The 15,488-nt window shown below is 35.5% G+C and overlaps 1 protein-coding gene across 1 annotated transcript in view; it reads right to left on the minus strand.

The window, feature by feature from the left end:
- Window positions 1-8,312: 8,312 nt before the first annotated feature.
- The window catches only part of col6a3 (collagen, type VI, alpha 3), a 121,082-nt gene continuing 113,906 nt past the window's right edge, over window positions 8,313-15,488 (minus strand). Inside the window, 12 exon segments of the mRNA XM_051119981.1 lie at window positions 8,313-9,093; window positions 9,188-9,376; window positions 10,248-10,296; window positions 10,733-10,918; window positions 12,123-12,197; window positions 12,469-12,537; window positions 12,761-12,880; window positions 13,962-14,042; window positions 14,240-14,320; window positions 14,790-15,050; window positions 15,143-15,195; window positions 15,329-15,431. Of these exon segments, the coding sequence (XP_050975938.1) occupies window positions 9,331-9,376; window positions 10,248-10,296; window positions 10,733-10,918; window positions 12,123-12,197; window positions 12,469-12,537; window positions 12,761-12,880; window positions 13,962-14,042; window positions 14,240-14,320; window positions 14,790-15,050; window positions 15,143-15,195; window positions 15,329-15,431 (1,124 nt within the window). The 3' untranslated portion in view covers window positions 8,313-9,093; window positions 9,188-9,330.

Raw genomic sequence — 15,488 nt, forward strand, 5'->3', positions numbered from 1 at the left:
AATTTAAATAAACAAAAATCCTGCTGCATGTAAAGGGAAAATGTTTCCATGTGGGTGGATGAGTCATAGATTTTTTTTTTTCCAACCTATGAAGTATTAAAACAGTGTGTGTGCTTGTGTGAGACAGAGAAGTAGTGTTTTAAAATAGCTAAATATTCTGAAGAACCTGATTGTTCTGACTAATTCATGGTGTAAAACTAAAATCTTTGAAGATTTTAAATTGGTTGGCAAAGATTCAGGGGAGGGGTAGACGAACTCATGCAGTTTAAAGAGTGACTCATTTAATTTGCCCCATGTGGAATTCCCTAACTTTAGCTGATTTTTGTGTATTTCCCGTGCCTTGTTAGTCCATAAAAATTAGAGGTGGATAGCATTGCTTTGTCATTATGTCACTGTATGTAAACTACGGAAGTGGTCAGACCAACATGAACACCAGCGCACCACACATGAAGGTGGCGTCTAAATAGAAAACATTGCAGTCTATAGCCTATAGCAAATGTTTAAGGTTATTCTCCATGGTGAGATGAACTCACAAGGCTTAAAAGCAGTCCTTTTAGACAGTCAAACAAACTGCAGATGTTTTTTGTTTAGCTCCAAGTCGTTGTGCATTTAGATCCAGTATTTTGATCCTAGATAAAAAAGATTTATCTTGTCTTGTCATTGTTTTTCTTTGTGCAGAGTTTTAGCTGTCATCCAAGATTTTATCCCATTCTTAATTTATTGATATCTATCGTCTACGTTCTGTGCTTGTTGAAGTTGTTCAGCTGTCTGGGTGATCCAAATGATTTATATAACCTGTGGTTTTTGATCATGAGTTGCAGGGACACAGTGTAATTATCAACTGTGCGGCCTGGACAGTTGACCTGAAGCCCATCCAATAGGAAAAACCCTTTCTAGGGCCCCTTGCTGTTATTATACCCAGTCAAATAGTCTATAGTTTAATTTCACCAAGCAGACTACTCACTAAAAACCAGGCCATTTCAAGTCTTATTTTGACATAACAAAGTGGTTATATCTAAGTGTGTGAGTTGTTTACTTACTTTTTTAAAATTAGTCCTTTAGTTAAACAACATTATATTCATTCAGATTGATTTGCGAACACGGGACAGAGATTGTCTTACTATAGGGAGATGAGATGGTCTATATTACTTACTACTGGAGAAAGCGTAATGGCTAACTTGGATCACGTGTCCCTTAATAACCAATCACATTACAGCCTTAATGTCATTGAATTTCAGTGAGAGTTGTGCGACACTGATTGACTGTTTACGGATACCATAGGAATAAACAAAGCCACTAGAAGGCATGCTTGCAGCCATTAGCCAAAAAAGCGTAACGGCTAAAGCTAACACTTCCGGTCTGGCAGTACGTGGGAAAGGAGACCAGAGGCTGTTTTCTTTGAATGGATCTCAATGAAAGAGAGGCTTCACTACACTGAATAAACAGATTTTTAGAGAAACCAGTTTATAATTTAATGAATCGACAGCCTATCTGCTAATCTTCAACATGTTTTACACTGAACAATACTTTTGGATTGAACTATTTTTAGAGTTTACCACAAAAAAAATCGGCCTCTGGTCTTCTTTCCCACGTACTGTCAGACCGTTAGGTTTAGCCGTTATGCTTTTTCGGCTAATGGTTGCAGGCTTGCCATCTAGTGGCTTTGCATGGACACAAGAGGCGGGATTTATCGCATGAACCAATCACCGATCATAACAAGTCATCCAGTCATATCACGATGGAGGCATTGCCTCCTCTCACGTGACTTTTCCCCCAACAAAGTAGAAGTCTTCTCGGGTCCTAAAATTCGTACCTGACCCGAATCACTTCTTACCCAAACCCGATGTGCATAAATTATTATTTTTTTTTAAAGAAAAACCCGACCCAAGACAGACCAGATGAAATTATACCCGAGTCTGACCCGAAAGTATTTAGTCTATTTTTGAACCCGAGTGGACCTGAATGTAAAAAAAAAAAGTAAATCCTGATGTACTGCTGACTGATTCGGCCACTGCTTCATTACCTTTATTTTTCTATTTACTTATTTATTATTACTTTATATTTTTGTCTACCTGATAGATACATGTTCGGCTTTCAAATGTGACCAGTGGATTTGAAAATATAGTTGATATAGGGATAGTTAAATTGAAGAAAAATTTAATCGATAGCCTATTAAATCATAGATTCGCTAGTGTTGTCTGCAACGTTATTTACCTCATCTCTGGTGCAGGGCTTCTGCATGCGCCAAAAAAAAAAGCCCTGCATGAACCCGCAGCACAATGAAGCTAGTGGATTTTTTTTTCTGATGGATCTCATATCGGCTAAGATGGATTTCTGTGTGCGAGGTAACAAAAGTGTTCTATGTGCGTTTCTCAAAAATGAACTTAACATGAATGCTAAAGTAGGCTATATATCTGGGATAGTTAAAAAAAAAAAAAAGAGTCTTCCCTGCTGAAAAAAAAAAAATAAATAAAACAGCTAAAACCAGCCTAAGTTGGTTGGCTGGTTTTAGCTGGTCAGCAGGCTGGTTTTAGAGGGGTTTTGGCCACTTCCTTAGCTGGCCAGGCTGGGAGAACAGCTGGAACAACCAGCTAAAACCAGCTTGACCAGCCTAGCCATGATGCAAGACCTGCTAAAGCCAGCTACTTCCAGCTTTAACCAGCTAAGACCAGCCAACCAGCTTACATTGTAAAAAACAATATGTTGAGTCAACTTAAAATAATTTGTAACCTGGCTGCCTTAAAATTTTAAGTTCAGTCAACTCAAAAAAAGTTTATTCAACTTGAAATGTTAAATTATACTAAATGACAACTTGGATATTTGAGTTAAATCAACTTAAAATTTTAAGGCAGCTGGGTTACTTACCCATCTGTTAAGTTTAGCAAACACAAATATCTTAACTAGTACAACTTAACATTTCAAGTTGACTAAACTTATTTTAGTTTTCTGAACTTAAAAATGTAAGGTAGCAGGGTAACAAATTATTTTAAGCTGACTCAACAAATTGTGTTTTTTATTTTTTACAGTGTAGGCTGGTTTTAGCTTTTTTTTCAGCAGGGTTATCGGGTAAGCATATTTGTGACCCTGGACCAGAAAACCAGTCATAAGGATCAATTTTTCAAAATTGAGATTAATACATCATCTGAAAGCTGAATAAATAAGCTTTCCATTGATGTATGGCTGTTATGATAGGAAAATATTTGGCCGAGATACAATTATTTGAATATCTGGAATCTGAGGGTGCAAAAAAATCTAAATATTGAGAAAAGTGCCTTTAAAGTTGTCCAAATGAAGTTCTTAACAATGCATATTACTAATCAAAAATTACATTTTGATAGATTTACAGTAGGAAATTTACAAAATATTTTCATGGAACATGATCTTTACTTAATTTCCTAATGATTTTTGGCATAAAATAAAAATCTATAATTTTAACCCATACTATGTATTTTTGGCTATTGCTACAAATATATCCCAGTGACTTAAGACTGGTTTTGTGGTCCAGGGTCACATTTATTTTAATTACCCGAGACCCGAAGCCACTAATACCGAACTTGACCCATGTCTGAGGGACTCGTAAAAGTTTTGGACCCGAACCCACTCTGGTCTCGGGTCGGACCTCGGGCTTTCGGATCCAAGTGGACCCGTGAAGACCTCTACAACAAACCTACCTGCAGCTTTTAGGGGGTCTGTTAAAACTTAGTGGGCTCAGGGGAGGCGAGAGAGACATGGACTCCTGCTGTAAATTTACCTGCTGGTGTCACTGTTGGACAATGTTTCTTTAGAAAAACTAGTGACTTATTTTTTGATTTAATGTTATATTTTGTATTATTGGCATTGTTTTATTTTTGTACTACAGCTTTTTTTCTCATCCAATATTTTGAGGAGACACTGCCTCCCTTGTCTCCTCAGTGGAAACACCCCTGGTATGTGTGTGTTTGTATTCATGGCATTATGAAAACTGCAGTTGTACCCTCAAAGGTACTTGTATATTGTTTGAAAGTACAAATGTGCATAATTAAGTTCCTAATATGCAACTTTTCAAGAGTAGATAAAGTGTAAAATGTCAAAGACAGACTGTCCCTGTCAGTACTATTATTAAGCTGTATTTATTGTTCAGCAGAGTTTTGGGTGATAGCAAAAGCAAAACTAATGAGAATAATGAGACATCTCATTTTCAACACTTCAAACATTACTGAGAAAGTTCTTGTTATTTCAACCTGCCACTACTCCATAGAGTACTTTTCCATGGGCTTCAAACATGCACAGGCCAAGAAATTACATAATGCTCCCTAGAAGCTAAAGTTTGTCAGGATATGGAAAGGCAGATGTGCTAACCACTCAGCCAAAGCAGCCAGAGTTCTCATCACAATTACTTCCAATCGTTTTGCTGGTAACTTTTCCACTGCAATCACTGAGATAGAGTGGGTCATTTAGCATAATCAGAAGCACAAGAACGTGGACATTTCAAAATGTTTAACCAGAAATGTCCATACTTGCATGTGAAAAATACAGATATCTATGGAGAAAATTATTCTGGCCTGTTTCACCCTGTGCGAGGTCGTGTTGGACCAGAGAATGGGAGCATTTAGTGTTTCATTGCTGGCTGACTTGCACTTTTTTCCAGACCCAAAACGGAGGCAGATGAGAAGCATCAGGATGTTACTAGTGGGTGGAAAAAGCTCTTTCCCATCTTTCATCTGGAGCAGGGGGATGTCTGTGGGTTGAGGACTAATCAGTGTTCTGGGGGTAGAAGTCTGAAGATGAGTGTGGGATGCGATTTTGGTTATGCTGAGGTTGACGTAATAACACTGTTCACTAAATAAATGGACTGTTATGTACAGTTGTGTAAAAAGGTTAAATATTTATTTTTAATTTTTAAATATTACAAGATTATTTTAACCAGAGCCTAGCTCTAAATATTAAACTGTGGTTCATATTATACCATTCTGACAACAGATTCCTCAGAAAGACTGCATGCCACAGGAGCATAAATGCTCAAATTATTCTCTTCAAAACAGGAAAAAATGTGTTGTTTACATGTATGGATCAATATACATAATGTTTGTGCACTCATGAAGTAATGTTTATTACCGTTTAATTAAGGTTCTTTGTATTTCAGAGAAAAAGCAAACAAGCAAATGCTGTCATTCTTGCATTCAAACATCTGTTTACCATAATTATGATCAAAGACTATTTCCCCCCAAAACATTTAGTCATTCAGAGAGAAAGGAAATGAGGTAAGGTGTTTTTTCTTTCACTTCAACCTTCATGTTGATTGTCAGACTTTTTCAAGAATTTTGAACATTTGGGTAATACAATCTACATTTACCAATTGTTTTCTAACAGTAAACGTTAAATAAGAAAATAAAAATGCATCAATTTCTTGAATCTTCTGAACATACCGCAAATTGATTTTTGTTTTGTTTTTCCCTGACTGTTTCTTTTGTTAGTGCCTCTTCGGATCAAACGCAAAGCAAAAATGCGGAACAAATTGCAGACGAGTCACATTACACTAAGGTGCCAATGACCTAGGAGACAGATACGGTGTCAGTGCCATGAAATGCTTGGCTCCCACGATCAGACAAATGGAGACAGTTTTCCCTTGTGATGCAGCTTGCAGATAAATTAATTGGACTTATGGTGAGCCCTTTCATGATTTGAAATATATGGTTGGTTTTTGTTTTTATTGCACCCATGGAAAGCCAAAATGCCATTACAATGAGTCATGCAATGAGCCTGGGATAAACTCAGAGCACAAATTCACAGAGCAAAGGAGCTTGAACTTCTCATCTGAATTAGATTTAAAAGAACCAGTAGAACTATTTCCATACTCTGTTACTTGCACAGACATCTGAACCATACTGATCTTTTGTAATCCCTGTTTTGATATTCAGAGTGTAGCCATAGCTATTTCTCACTGCTGTAGCTCTTTTCCCCACTTTGTGCATGCATGAATCATTCCCTTTTTCCACTCCTTTTTTGTACTTGTTTCATAATGCTTTAAGATAGTTGTTGGAAGATAAATATAAATCTCTAGATTAAAAATAAATAAATAAATAAATCAGTATCAGTAACTGTAACAGTAATTTTGAAAGTAATTTTAGAAAAAAAAATATAGCTAACATGCATGAAATGTAAATTTATGAACCATTTTGAAGCACCTTTGAATAGTTTCATAGGCACTGTGAAAATGCTGTATTTGTATTGTGCAAGAACACAATGCAAGAACCAGAAGAAAATGTAATAACATCATACTGTATAAAACATATGTGACCCTGGACCACAAAACCAGTCATAAGTAGCATGGGTATATTTGTAGCAATAGCCAAAAATAGATTGTATAGGCCAAAATAATAGATTTTTCTTTTATGCCAAAAATCATTAGGATATTAAGTAAAAATCATGTTCCATAAAGATATTTAGTAAATTTCCTGCCGTAAATATATTAAAACTTAATTTTTGATTAGTAATATGCATGCTAAAAACTTCATTTGGACAACCTTTAAGGCAATTTTCTCAATATTAAGAATTTTTGGCAACCTCAGATTCCAGATTTTCAAATAGTTGTATCTCGGCTAAATATCGTCCTATCCTAAGAAACCATACATGAATGGAAAGCGTAATTATTCAGATTTCAGATAATGTATAAATCTCAATTTCGAAAAATTTACCCTTATGACCCTTATGGTTTTGTGGTCCTGGGTCACATATGGTAGCACTTTATTTTAAGGCACAATTCTTACTGTTAACTAGTTGCTTATTAGCATGCATATTACTGGCACATTGGCTGTTTATTGGTACTTAAAGTATTAGGCACATATTAATGCCTTATTCTGCATGACCTTATTCTAGATCCTGTAACGCGACCTAATACCTAAATGTGACAACTAAACTATTAATAAGAAGCAAATTAGGAGTTTATTGAGGGAAAACTCTTAGTTAATAGCGAACATGTGTTTCCTAATCTAAACATACATTTGTGAGAGCAACTGAAACACGAGACACTGATGATGTGGAGGACATCATCTTGCCATCACAGTGAATCGTTGCATAAAACCAGGAATAAAAACATCTTTAAAATGGTCAAATACAACAGCACTGAAAAAAATCTGGCATTGAGCTTTGTAGGAAACTATTAGTATGACTTAAGCACTGATGCATTTCTCACACAGTTAACTTTAGCATGGGAAGGGGGCCACAGGGAAAGCTGCAAAACCCACATAGCCATGTGCAGATTGTTCAGGATTGAACATGATAATGCTTATATGCTGCTGTGATGGATTTACAAACAGACTGGCAGAGAAAAATGCAACACGTGTGCGTAACAAATCAGAAAGCGGCGCTTTATAAAGTGTTTATAAGATGTGTGAATTGACATACAGTTTAGGAATGGAAAAATTGATAACTCATGCATGATTGACTCAGCTGTTGATGGAGATTATACACTTTCCCACTTTAAACAATTTACAATAACTTCATTTTGTGAATATGAATGACTGGAACTGGTTTTGGAATGTTTCAACAGGATGTGTTACTGTGAAAATGTATTTCTAAATTCTAATCTTTCCAAAGTGGGTCACAAAGAGTTCACAGTGAAAGGTTTCTCAAAGTTTGTTATCTTTAGTTGCCATGGAACTTGATTTATAAAACGTCTGTTGATGAAGCTGCCTGTCCTTCCCAAACATTCTTGATTTGGGTAATTTCCAGTGTGCTAAAAAATGTAACCGCTCACAGGAGAAAGAGGAAATTACAGCTTCGATGAATCAGAGAAAATCAGAAGATTATTTCTTTTTAATATATACAGGTTCCTGGACTTTCAGCAAGCGGATTCATTTTATCTTATTTTTTAAAGTCTAAACTATGTTTAGAGTTGACGAGTTCAGATGCAAAACCAGCTAAAAGCCATCTCGGTCAAAAATTAGATAATGATACTGAGTAAATGCTCCTGACACATAATATGTGTCCATCGAATACTTGCTAAAATACCAGCCTCAGCCCAATCAGAAGTACCAGTATTTTAAAGTGCATTTTTTAAAGAAAGACTCCAGATGGATTTAGCTGGTTTTGCATCTGAACTCTTCAGTTGTATATGTGTGCGGGTTAAAAATTAGCTGTTAATGCAGCATGTCTTGAATTAAACACTATGCTTTCCTTTGAGCATGGAAAGGTCACATCTGTTCATTTACTTTTCAGAGTCATAAACTGATACTCCTCTCAGCTTGACTAACGGTAAGAGTAAAATCACTGATGATATGCAGTGATACACATCTAATGCGTTACAGAAAGCAAACAAGAAAGCACAATCAGAATCAAAGTTTTATATAAAGACTAATTTATTTGTATCTGCCCATTTCCAAGTGAAATACAAAGTTAACAAAAAACACACCACCCCCCCAAAAAATACAGTTTAAAAAATACATTCCAATTGCTTTTTGAAACCAAAACTTGTGTGTAAGGCAATGGTTCCAAAAATGCCTATTTATTTAAAGAAATGACTTGTTTCAGATGATGGTCAATTTATCAAACAGGAAACATTCGTTTGGAGATTTTAGAGTCAGTGGAGATCTCCAGCGCTATGACCAGAAAGAGCGATTAAAATTCTTTATCAGTTGATACGTGATAAGGGGGCTGCAGTAATTTAGTAAAATTGACTAAAATAAAACTAAACTGTCATGAACTTGTCTCCTAACTACAAAGATTTATTGATATGTTGTGATCAAGATATTTCCACAAGCAAACCACATGATTAAAACAGCATAACATTTAAAAAAAAATTTGCCCTGGACATTTACAATGGGATTTTTTCAAACCCACAGACATATGAAAAATAAAACAATTTTAAAAAAAGAAAGTGAATGTAGCACCAGCACGACACAAAGAAACTTGTTCTGCTTTTTTTCTTATGTGGAAAATACTACTTCAAGGTTTTCTTTGGATCAATCCTCTGGCAAGGTCCAGTGCAGGCATCTTGGCTGTGGCTGTGCTTCTTGTTTTAGGTGCTATATCCTCTGAGTGTTGTCAGCGGTTAGCTTACAGTCTTCATTAGTTCCTATGTTTTAACCGCAGCGATGATCCCTTGTTTAACAGGTACTGTTAAAAACGAAACAAAAAAATTGTTAAAGAAACTCATTTTTTTATCACTCAATCCTTGATGACGACATGGTATTTTTCAAAGTAAACACACCTGCTTTTCCACAAGTCTTCTCACACTCATCTTGTGTTTCAAAGCGATTCTGGTTCCCTCCACATCCTCCGTACCAGAAGCGGGCACAGTTTCCACTAAGCGGGTCATAATGCCATTTAAGCACAAATTTAGCACAGGAGCCCTCATCTTTTGGTAGCTTGCAGATATCCACACTGGAGCGCAGGGCGGCTGTTAGATGACAGAAAAATGACAGGATTTTAATTAAATATCTGTTTGCAAAAGCTTTTCAGATAATTGCATACTAATAATTGCATTGCTAGGTTTGTTTTGTTAATTAGATAGCTTGGCTTTGAGGTTTATCATCTCTGGCGATTCATGTGTTATGTCACCTGCAACTTGATTTCATGCAACATTATATTTTGCCCTCAAATCGCCTGCTATATAGACCTTTCAGTTCACTTGATACATCATTTATGCTTAATTATTTCCAGGAATCATTAAAAAGTTGTATGTGGTAAAAAATTGTTCACTAAGGAAAGTGAGTTACATGGCTTGCCAAGGTCTTTGGCAAGAAAGCAGTTCTTGAACTTCACATGGGTCACATTTTGCACATTATTATCCATAACAGCATGTTTCTTGTGTAAACCAATGCACATGCATCAGACATTATTCGAGCTGAATAACAACACTACTGTTTTCAGAATTACTGCTGAACTGAACTTGTTTCATAATAAATTAACTTTACACAGTTGTTGACCTGAACCAACACTGAACTTAACTGGAGCTGAATAATGACACTATTGTCTTGCTACAGCTGTTATATATCAGAATTTGGATTTGCTTCTTTTTTGAAGTTTGCATCGATTCCATTATTTTTCTGCTTTGAAACAATCTCTATTGTTATAAGCTTTGAAACAATCTCTATTGTTATAAGCCAATATAAAAATAACAAACCAATATCTCTTTTGAATTTAAAATGTATTGCTCTCACTGCAGCATTTTTTAAAAAGTGGTTCTGTAACAGAATTTAAACACTTTATAACTGTTGTAAAACACTGAAGAAAAGGTTTCTAGAGGTTACTGTAATCGGTGGACTGACCTGGAGCTGGTGCTGGGGGGGTGAACAGATTTGACGTGATCTTCAATTGCTGTGAAAGTTGAAAAAAAAAAAGTTAATATTTTTCTTTTTCTTTTTTTTTTTTTTTACTATCTTTTCTTTTATTGTACTTTCTTTTAGGATACCCAGGAGTAGCCAAGTCTCTAGGCTAGTAATACAACCAAGGTTATACTTGTGTGCTAGAGAAAGTAAATTTCTGTTGAGTACCATTGTGCAAGGCACTGCATTTAGTGTTCTGCAAATGCTTTAGATTAAATGAATCATCTAACTGATAACTGATCTAATTTTGTAGCTATAGATTGTTTTAGATTCATCCTATTTTGAGATTTAACAGTTTAAGACCTTAAGTACTTCAACCTGTATATTTAGCTTTTATAGGCTTTATTAATTCAAGTTTTTGAAATAGAAACAACAGGACAAATCAGTCGCTGCAGTGATCGGGTCAAGGGGTCAAAGGGCGCACATACCTTTCTTCATGCAGCGTTTGAGGCAATCAGCCTCAGTCTCAAACCTATTGTCATTTCCTCCACAACCTCCATACCAGAACTGTGTACAGAATCCGTTCTTTCTGTCAAAGTACCACTTAGCTTGGTAATCTTTGCATGGCAGTCCAGTGTCAAAGTCAAGTGAACATGGGTCCATAAGATTGTTAACTAAAACATGCAAACACAGAGACAAACAGAGAGGTTTTATCATGAAAGAGGAAAGACAAAGACAGTTAGTGTTGTCAGTAAAATTAACACATAATCAGTCAATATTAGGTGACTGATATAGTTCATTTTAAGGGATTAGCTAAATATTTGAATAGGTTAAATTGTGTCAAATCAGACTTAAATTCAAACTTTAGTGCTAAAACTTTGTTGCGTGAGATCTTTGGATCATGACAGGAATCTAAATGCATTCATTAGTACTAGTAGTAGTAGCTATTTTTATTGCCATGTTAGCATCTATTAGGCTATTTGCATGGTAAAAACTGAGTTACATAAACACAACATAAAAACCAAGCAAACACAAAAACAGCAGTTAAACTTATGCAAGATTTTTAAAATTGCATTCATTAGTATTATCATCACTGTCAGTCCAAATACTTGCTCACTGGACCAAAATACCATGAGAAAGAAAGAGTGACAATGTTTGCAAAAACATATATTTTTATATGCCTTTTCCAGTTCATTTGATTTATGTTCCTCCTACAAAGTAAGTATTGCACTATGTTTATGGGTTATCAAGTCAAATGATGTCTTGTTCAATACAGTTTGGGTCAGTTTATTAGTTGCTGCAGATGCATTTATGTTAAAAGTCAAACTGCCCTGAATTAAATGGGGTTCCCTATTACCAGCTTATAAAAACAATGATCTCATTGTTTTGCAATGCCAAAGGCCTCCGTCCAAACAGAATTAAGAAATCATCATTCACAGTACAGATTTTCCTTCAACATGCAGTTTTCTAAGCTGCTCTGACTTGTACATTTACACACATAAACATATAAATGTATATATATATTATTTTGTTTTTTAAACAATCAGCAGAAAGAATATTGTGCATTTGATATTTGACTTTTCTAAAACACAAGAAACCCTTTAATGATTTTTTTTATTACCCTGAAGCACCCACAATGCTGCTTTCATGTATGATTTAAACAAGATGTTTTGCAAAAAAATCAAATAGAAAACTTGTCTGAGAAGCTCACAAACAAGTAAATGAAAAACATTAATTCATTTAAGCTGATGCATGTGCTGTTTGTGTATTAGAATCACACACAGACAAATATGCAAAAAACCTTCAAATTCAGGTATTTTTAACATACAAATCCTTCTGCAAATAAAGACTGTGTGGTTAATCGTCAGCTTTACTTACTTATTTCTGGTTTACTTAAGGGTGCAGTGGAAACAATCCCCATTGCTTCACTCGGAACCTTCAGTTCTACTGTTTCTGTTAAGAAAAACCAGATCTCAGTTTATTAGATTTCACAGAGCTCATTGCTTTCAGCCAACATTAATGCTTTCATACTTGGTCCGAAGAGCATAAAGGTATTAAAAGAAGCGCATCAAAATAAACATAGAGGAAAGCACTATAACAATGAATTAGATCTGTTCATAGTGTGGTTTGTTTTATACAAACTTTGATTCTAATTAAATAGTTTCTCTGGAGTAAAACCCCCTCGCTTACATAGATTATAGAGCAAATAATCTGTGTCACTTACTAATTTCTGATTTACTGAAGGATGCAGGGGGTGCAGGGGGTGCAATTACTTCACTTGGTGTAAGAACTGCTGATTCCGTTCAAAAGAGAACAAAAAAAAAAAAGAAATCTGAGGTTAACTGGATACTGCAGAAATCATAATTTTCAGTCATCACAAATGCTTTCTTACTTATTAAACTCAACTATATACCGTATGAGAGCAAGATGTATTAAAAACAGTATTCCCTCTGCTTTGCATGTTATCCCATATTCAGAAAAATTCATTTGATATATATGATATATATGTCACTTACTAATTTCTGATTTACTTAAGTGTGCAGGGGACCCAATCCGCATCGCTTCACTCGGAACCTTCTGCTCTGCCGCAATCCCCATTACTTCACTTGGAGTAAGAACCTTCTGTTCTGCTGATTCTGTTGACAAGAAATCTGAGGTTAACTAGATCTTGCAGAAGTCAGAGTTTTTGGTCATAATAAATACTTCCTTATCAAACTCAGGTTGAGGTCAAAAGTGTACATTCACCTTGCAGAATCTGCACAATGTTCATTATTTTGACATAATAAGAGGGATCATACAAAATGCATGTTATTTTTTATTTATTTTTATTTTTATATTAGTGACCTGAATAAGATATTTCACATTAAAGACATTTACTGTACATACTGTACATGAATTTGTAAAAATTACCCTGTTCAAAAGTTTACATACACTTGATTCTGTATGATTTTGAGATCTATATTTTCACACTCAGGACAACTGAGGGACTCATATGCAACTATTACAGAAAGTTCAAACACTCACTGATGCTCCAGAAGAAAAAACGATGCATTATGAGCCAGGGGTGTAAACTTTTGAACAGAATGAAGATGTGTTAATTTTTCTTATTTTGCCTAAATATCTTTTTTGTTTTTTTTCATTTAGTACTGCCGTTCAGAAGATACAGAAGCTGTCATTTGTTTCCCAAATGACAAAATAAGTTACATTTACCTTTATCTTCAAATTCAAAAAGTTTCCACTACCTGGCTCATAACTCTTTCATGTTTTCTTCAAACCTGTAATAGTTGCATATGAGTCCCTCAGTTGTCCTCCGTGTGAAAAGATGGATCTCAAAATAATACAGTCATTGTTGGAAAGGGTTCAAATACACACAAAATGCTGAAGCATTTGAGGGATCTGAAGGATTTTTCTGAAGTACAGCAGACAGTTTAACTGTTCAGGACAAACAAGGGACTCATGAACAACCATTATTAAACATAAAAGGACAGCTGTAGATCATTAACAACACAGTATTAAGAATCAAGTGTATGTAAACTTTTGAACGAGGTAACTTTTTTAATAAATTCAACTATTATTGTGGACATCTTTTACATCTTTTATGTGAAATAACATGCATTTTGTATGATTCCTCTTATTTTGGTAAAATAATTAACATTTAGCAGATTCTACTAGGTGTATGTAAACTTTTGACCTCAACTGCAGTATTCTGTCACTTACTGATTTCTGGTTTGCTCAAGGGTTCAGTGGAAATCATCTCCATCATTTCACTTTCATTAAGAATTTTTTGTTCTTGTGGTTCTGTTTAAAAAGACACATTAGCTGGATTTTGCCACACTTATGTTTTCTGGAAGGATTTAAAGCATTCATATTCTGTACTACCTCTATGTAACAAAACAGAAGCTAGAGTTATCAAAAACACATTTGTTATACTATGTATATACTTTGTATATCAAATGTGCAAAAATAATCTGTGAAGCAAATTCTCTGTCACTTACTTGTTTCTGGTTTACTCAAGGGTGCAGTGGGTGCAATCCCCATCACGTCATTTACAGTAAGGACCTTCATACGTGCTGATTCTGTTTAAAAGAATGAATAAAAAGTTAACAGCATCCTGCACTGCCCAACATTAAAAAACCAGCTCATGAAAAATAAATGAATCAATCAATTAATCAATATATATATAAAAAAATATGTCGTGGATTTACTCTATTGATGTTTAAATGGCAACATGAATTTACTCTTTAGTAGGACATCCAGCCTGCTTTCTGCACTAGAACATAAGGGCTGACCAGCTTCAAAAAGAAGAAAAAATCCCACTACGCAAGTCAAAGCAATGGACCATAAATTGCTATTCGCAACAAATCTTATGTTCCAGCACAGGTCGCAATCACCTTCACTATCTGAATACAGTTTTAAAGGGGTCTCTTTTCCTTTTTTTTTTTTGGAGTTAAGTGGACTGTGTTTCCAGCTAAGGAAGCTATTGTATCATTTACCTTAAATGTATGTATATATATACATATATATATATAAAAACCATGAGCTTACTTGTGGGAACAATGCCTTTGTATGTGCTGGCAACATGACCGCCGACACTGTGAGTGTTGACCACTACGTGATAGGTTTCGGCTGCCTCCAGCTCAGAAATGGAGAGATGGCTGCCGGTCACATTTTTCCTTAGCACCAACCTATGATCCCTCAGGCGAGTCACAGTAACCTCATGGGTGGCCTTTGAATCACCACTCAACCACTGCAGGGAGAATCCGCTGGAGGTGACATTAACCAGTTGCATTTTCTCCATACCTGTTTCTGGACACAAACACACACATTGTGACCAGATTTCAACCCAAAGCATTTCCCTTTCAAAAATACCCACAACCTACGATGCATACTGTCAGTACCTTTGTGTTTCCTGTCATGAACCTGCTGATGTCCATGATGCTTCTCGTGTTTCCTGGAAAAGACACCATAGCAACATTTGCACAATGTGTTAACTTATTTTGCAACTCATACTGTCTTGAGAATTGTTTACGGTCAAAAATGCACATAAGCAGTTTCCAGACCACATTGCTCATAAATATACTCACTCTTCTGTTTTTGGCAAATTGAATGGGAATTTGCGAGGCTGGTCACTCTGATACCACTGACACTTCTTAGAGACTTCAGGTGACATGTAGAAAGCATTTTCAACTGCATAGAAAGAATGAACAACTGTCAATAACAGTTCCTGGAGAAAGCATGGTATGA

This window comes from Labeo rohita, chromosome 9 (genome assembly GCF_022985175.1).
Source record: "Labeo rohita strain BAU-BD-2019 chromosome 9, IGBB_LRoh.1.0, whole genome shotgun sequence".
Lineage (NCBI taxonomy): Eukaryota > Metazoa > Chordata > Actinopteri > Cypriniformes > Cyprinidae > Labeo > Labeo rohita.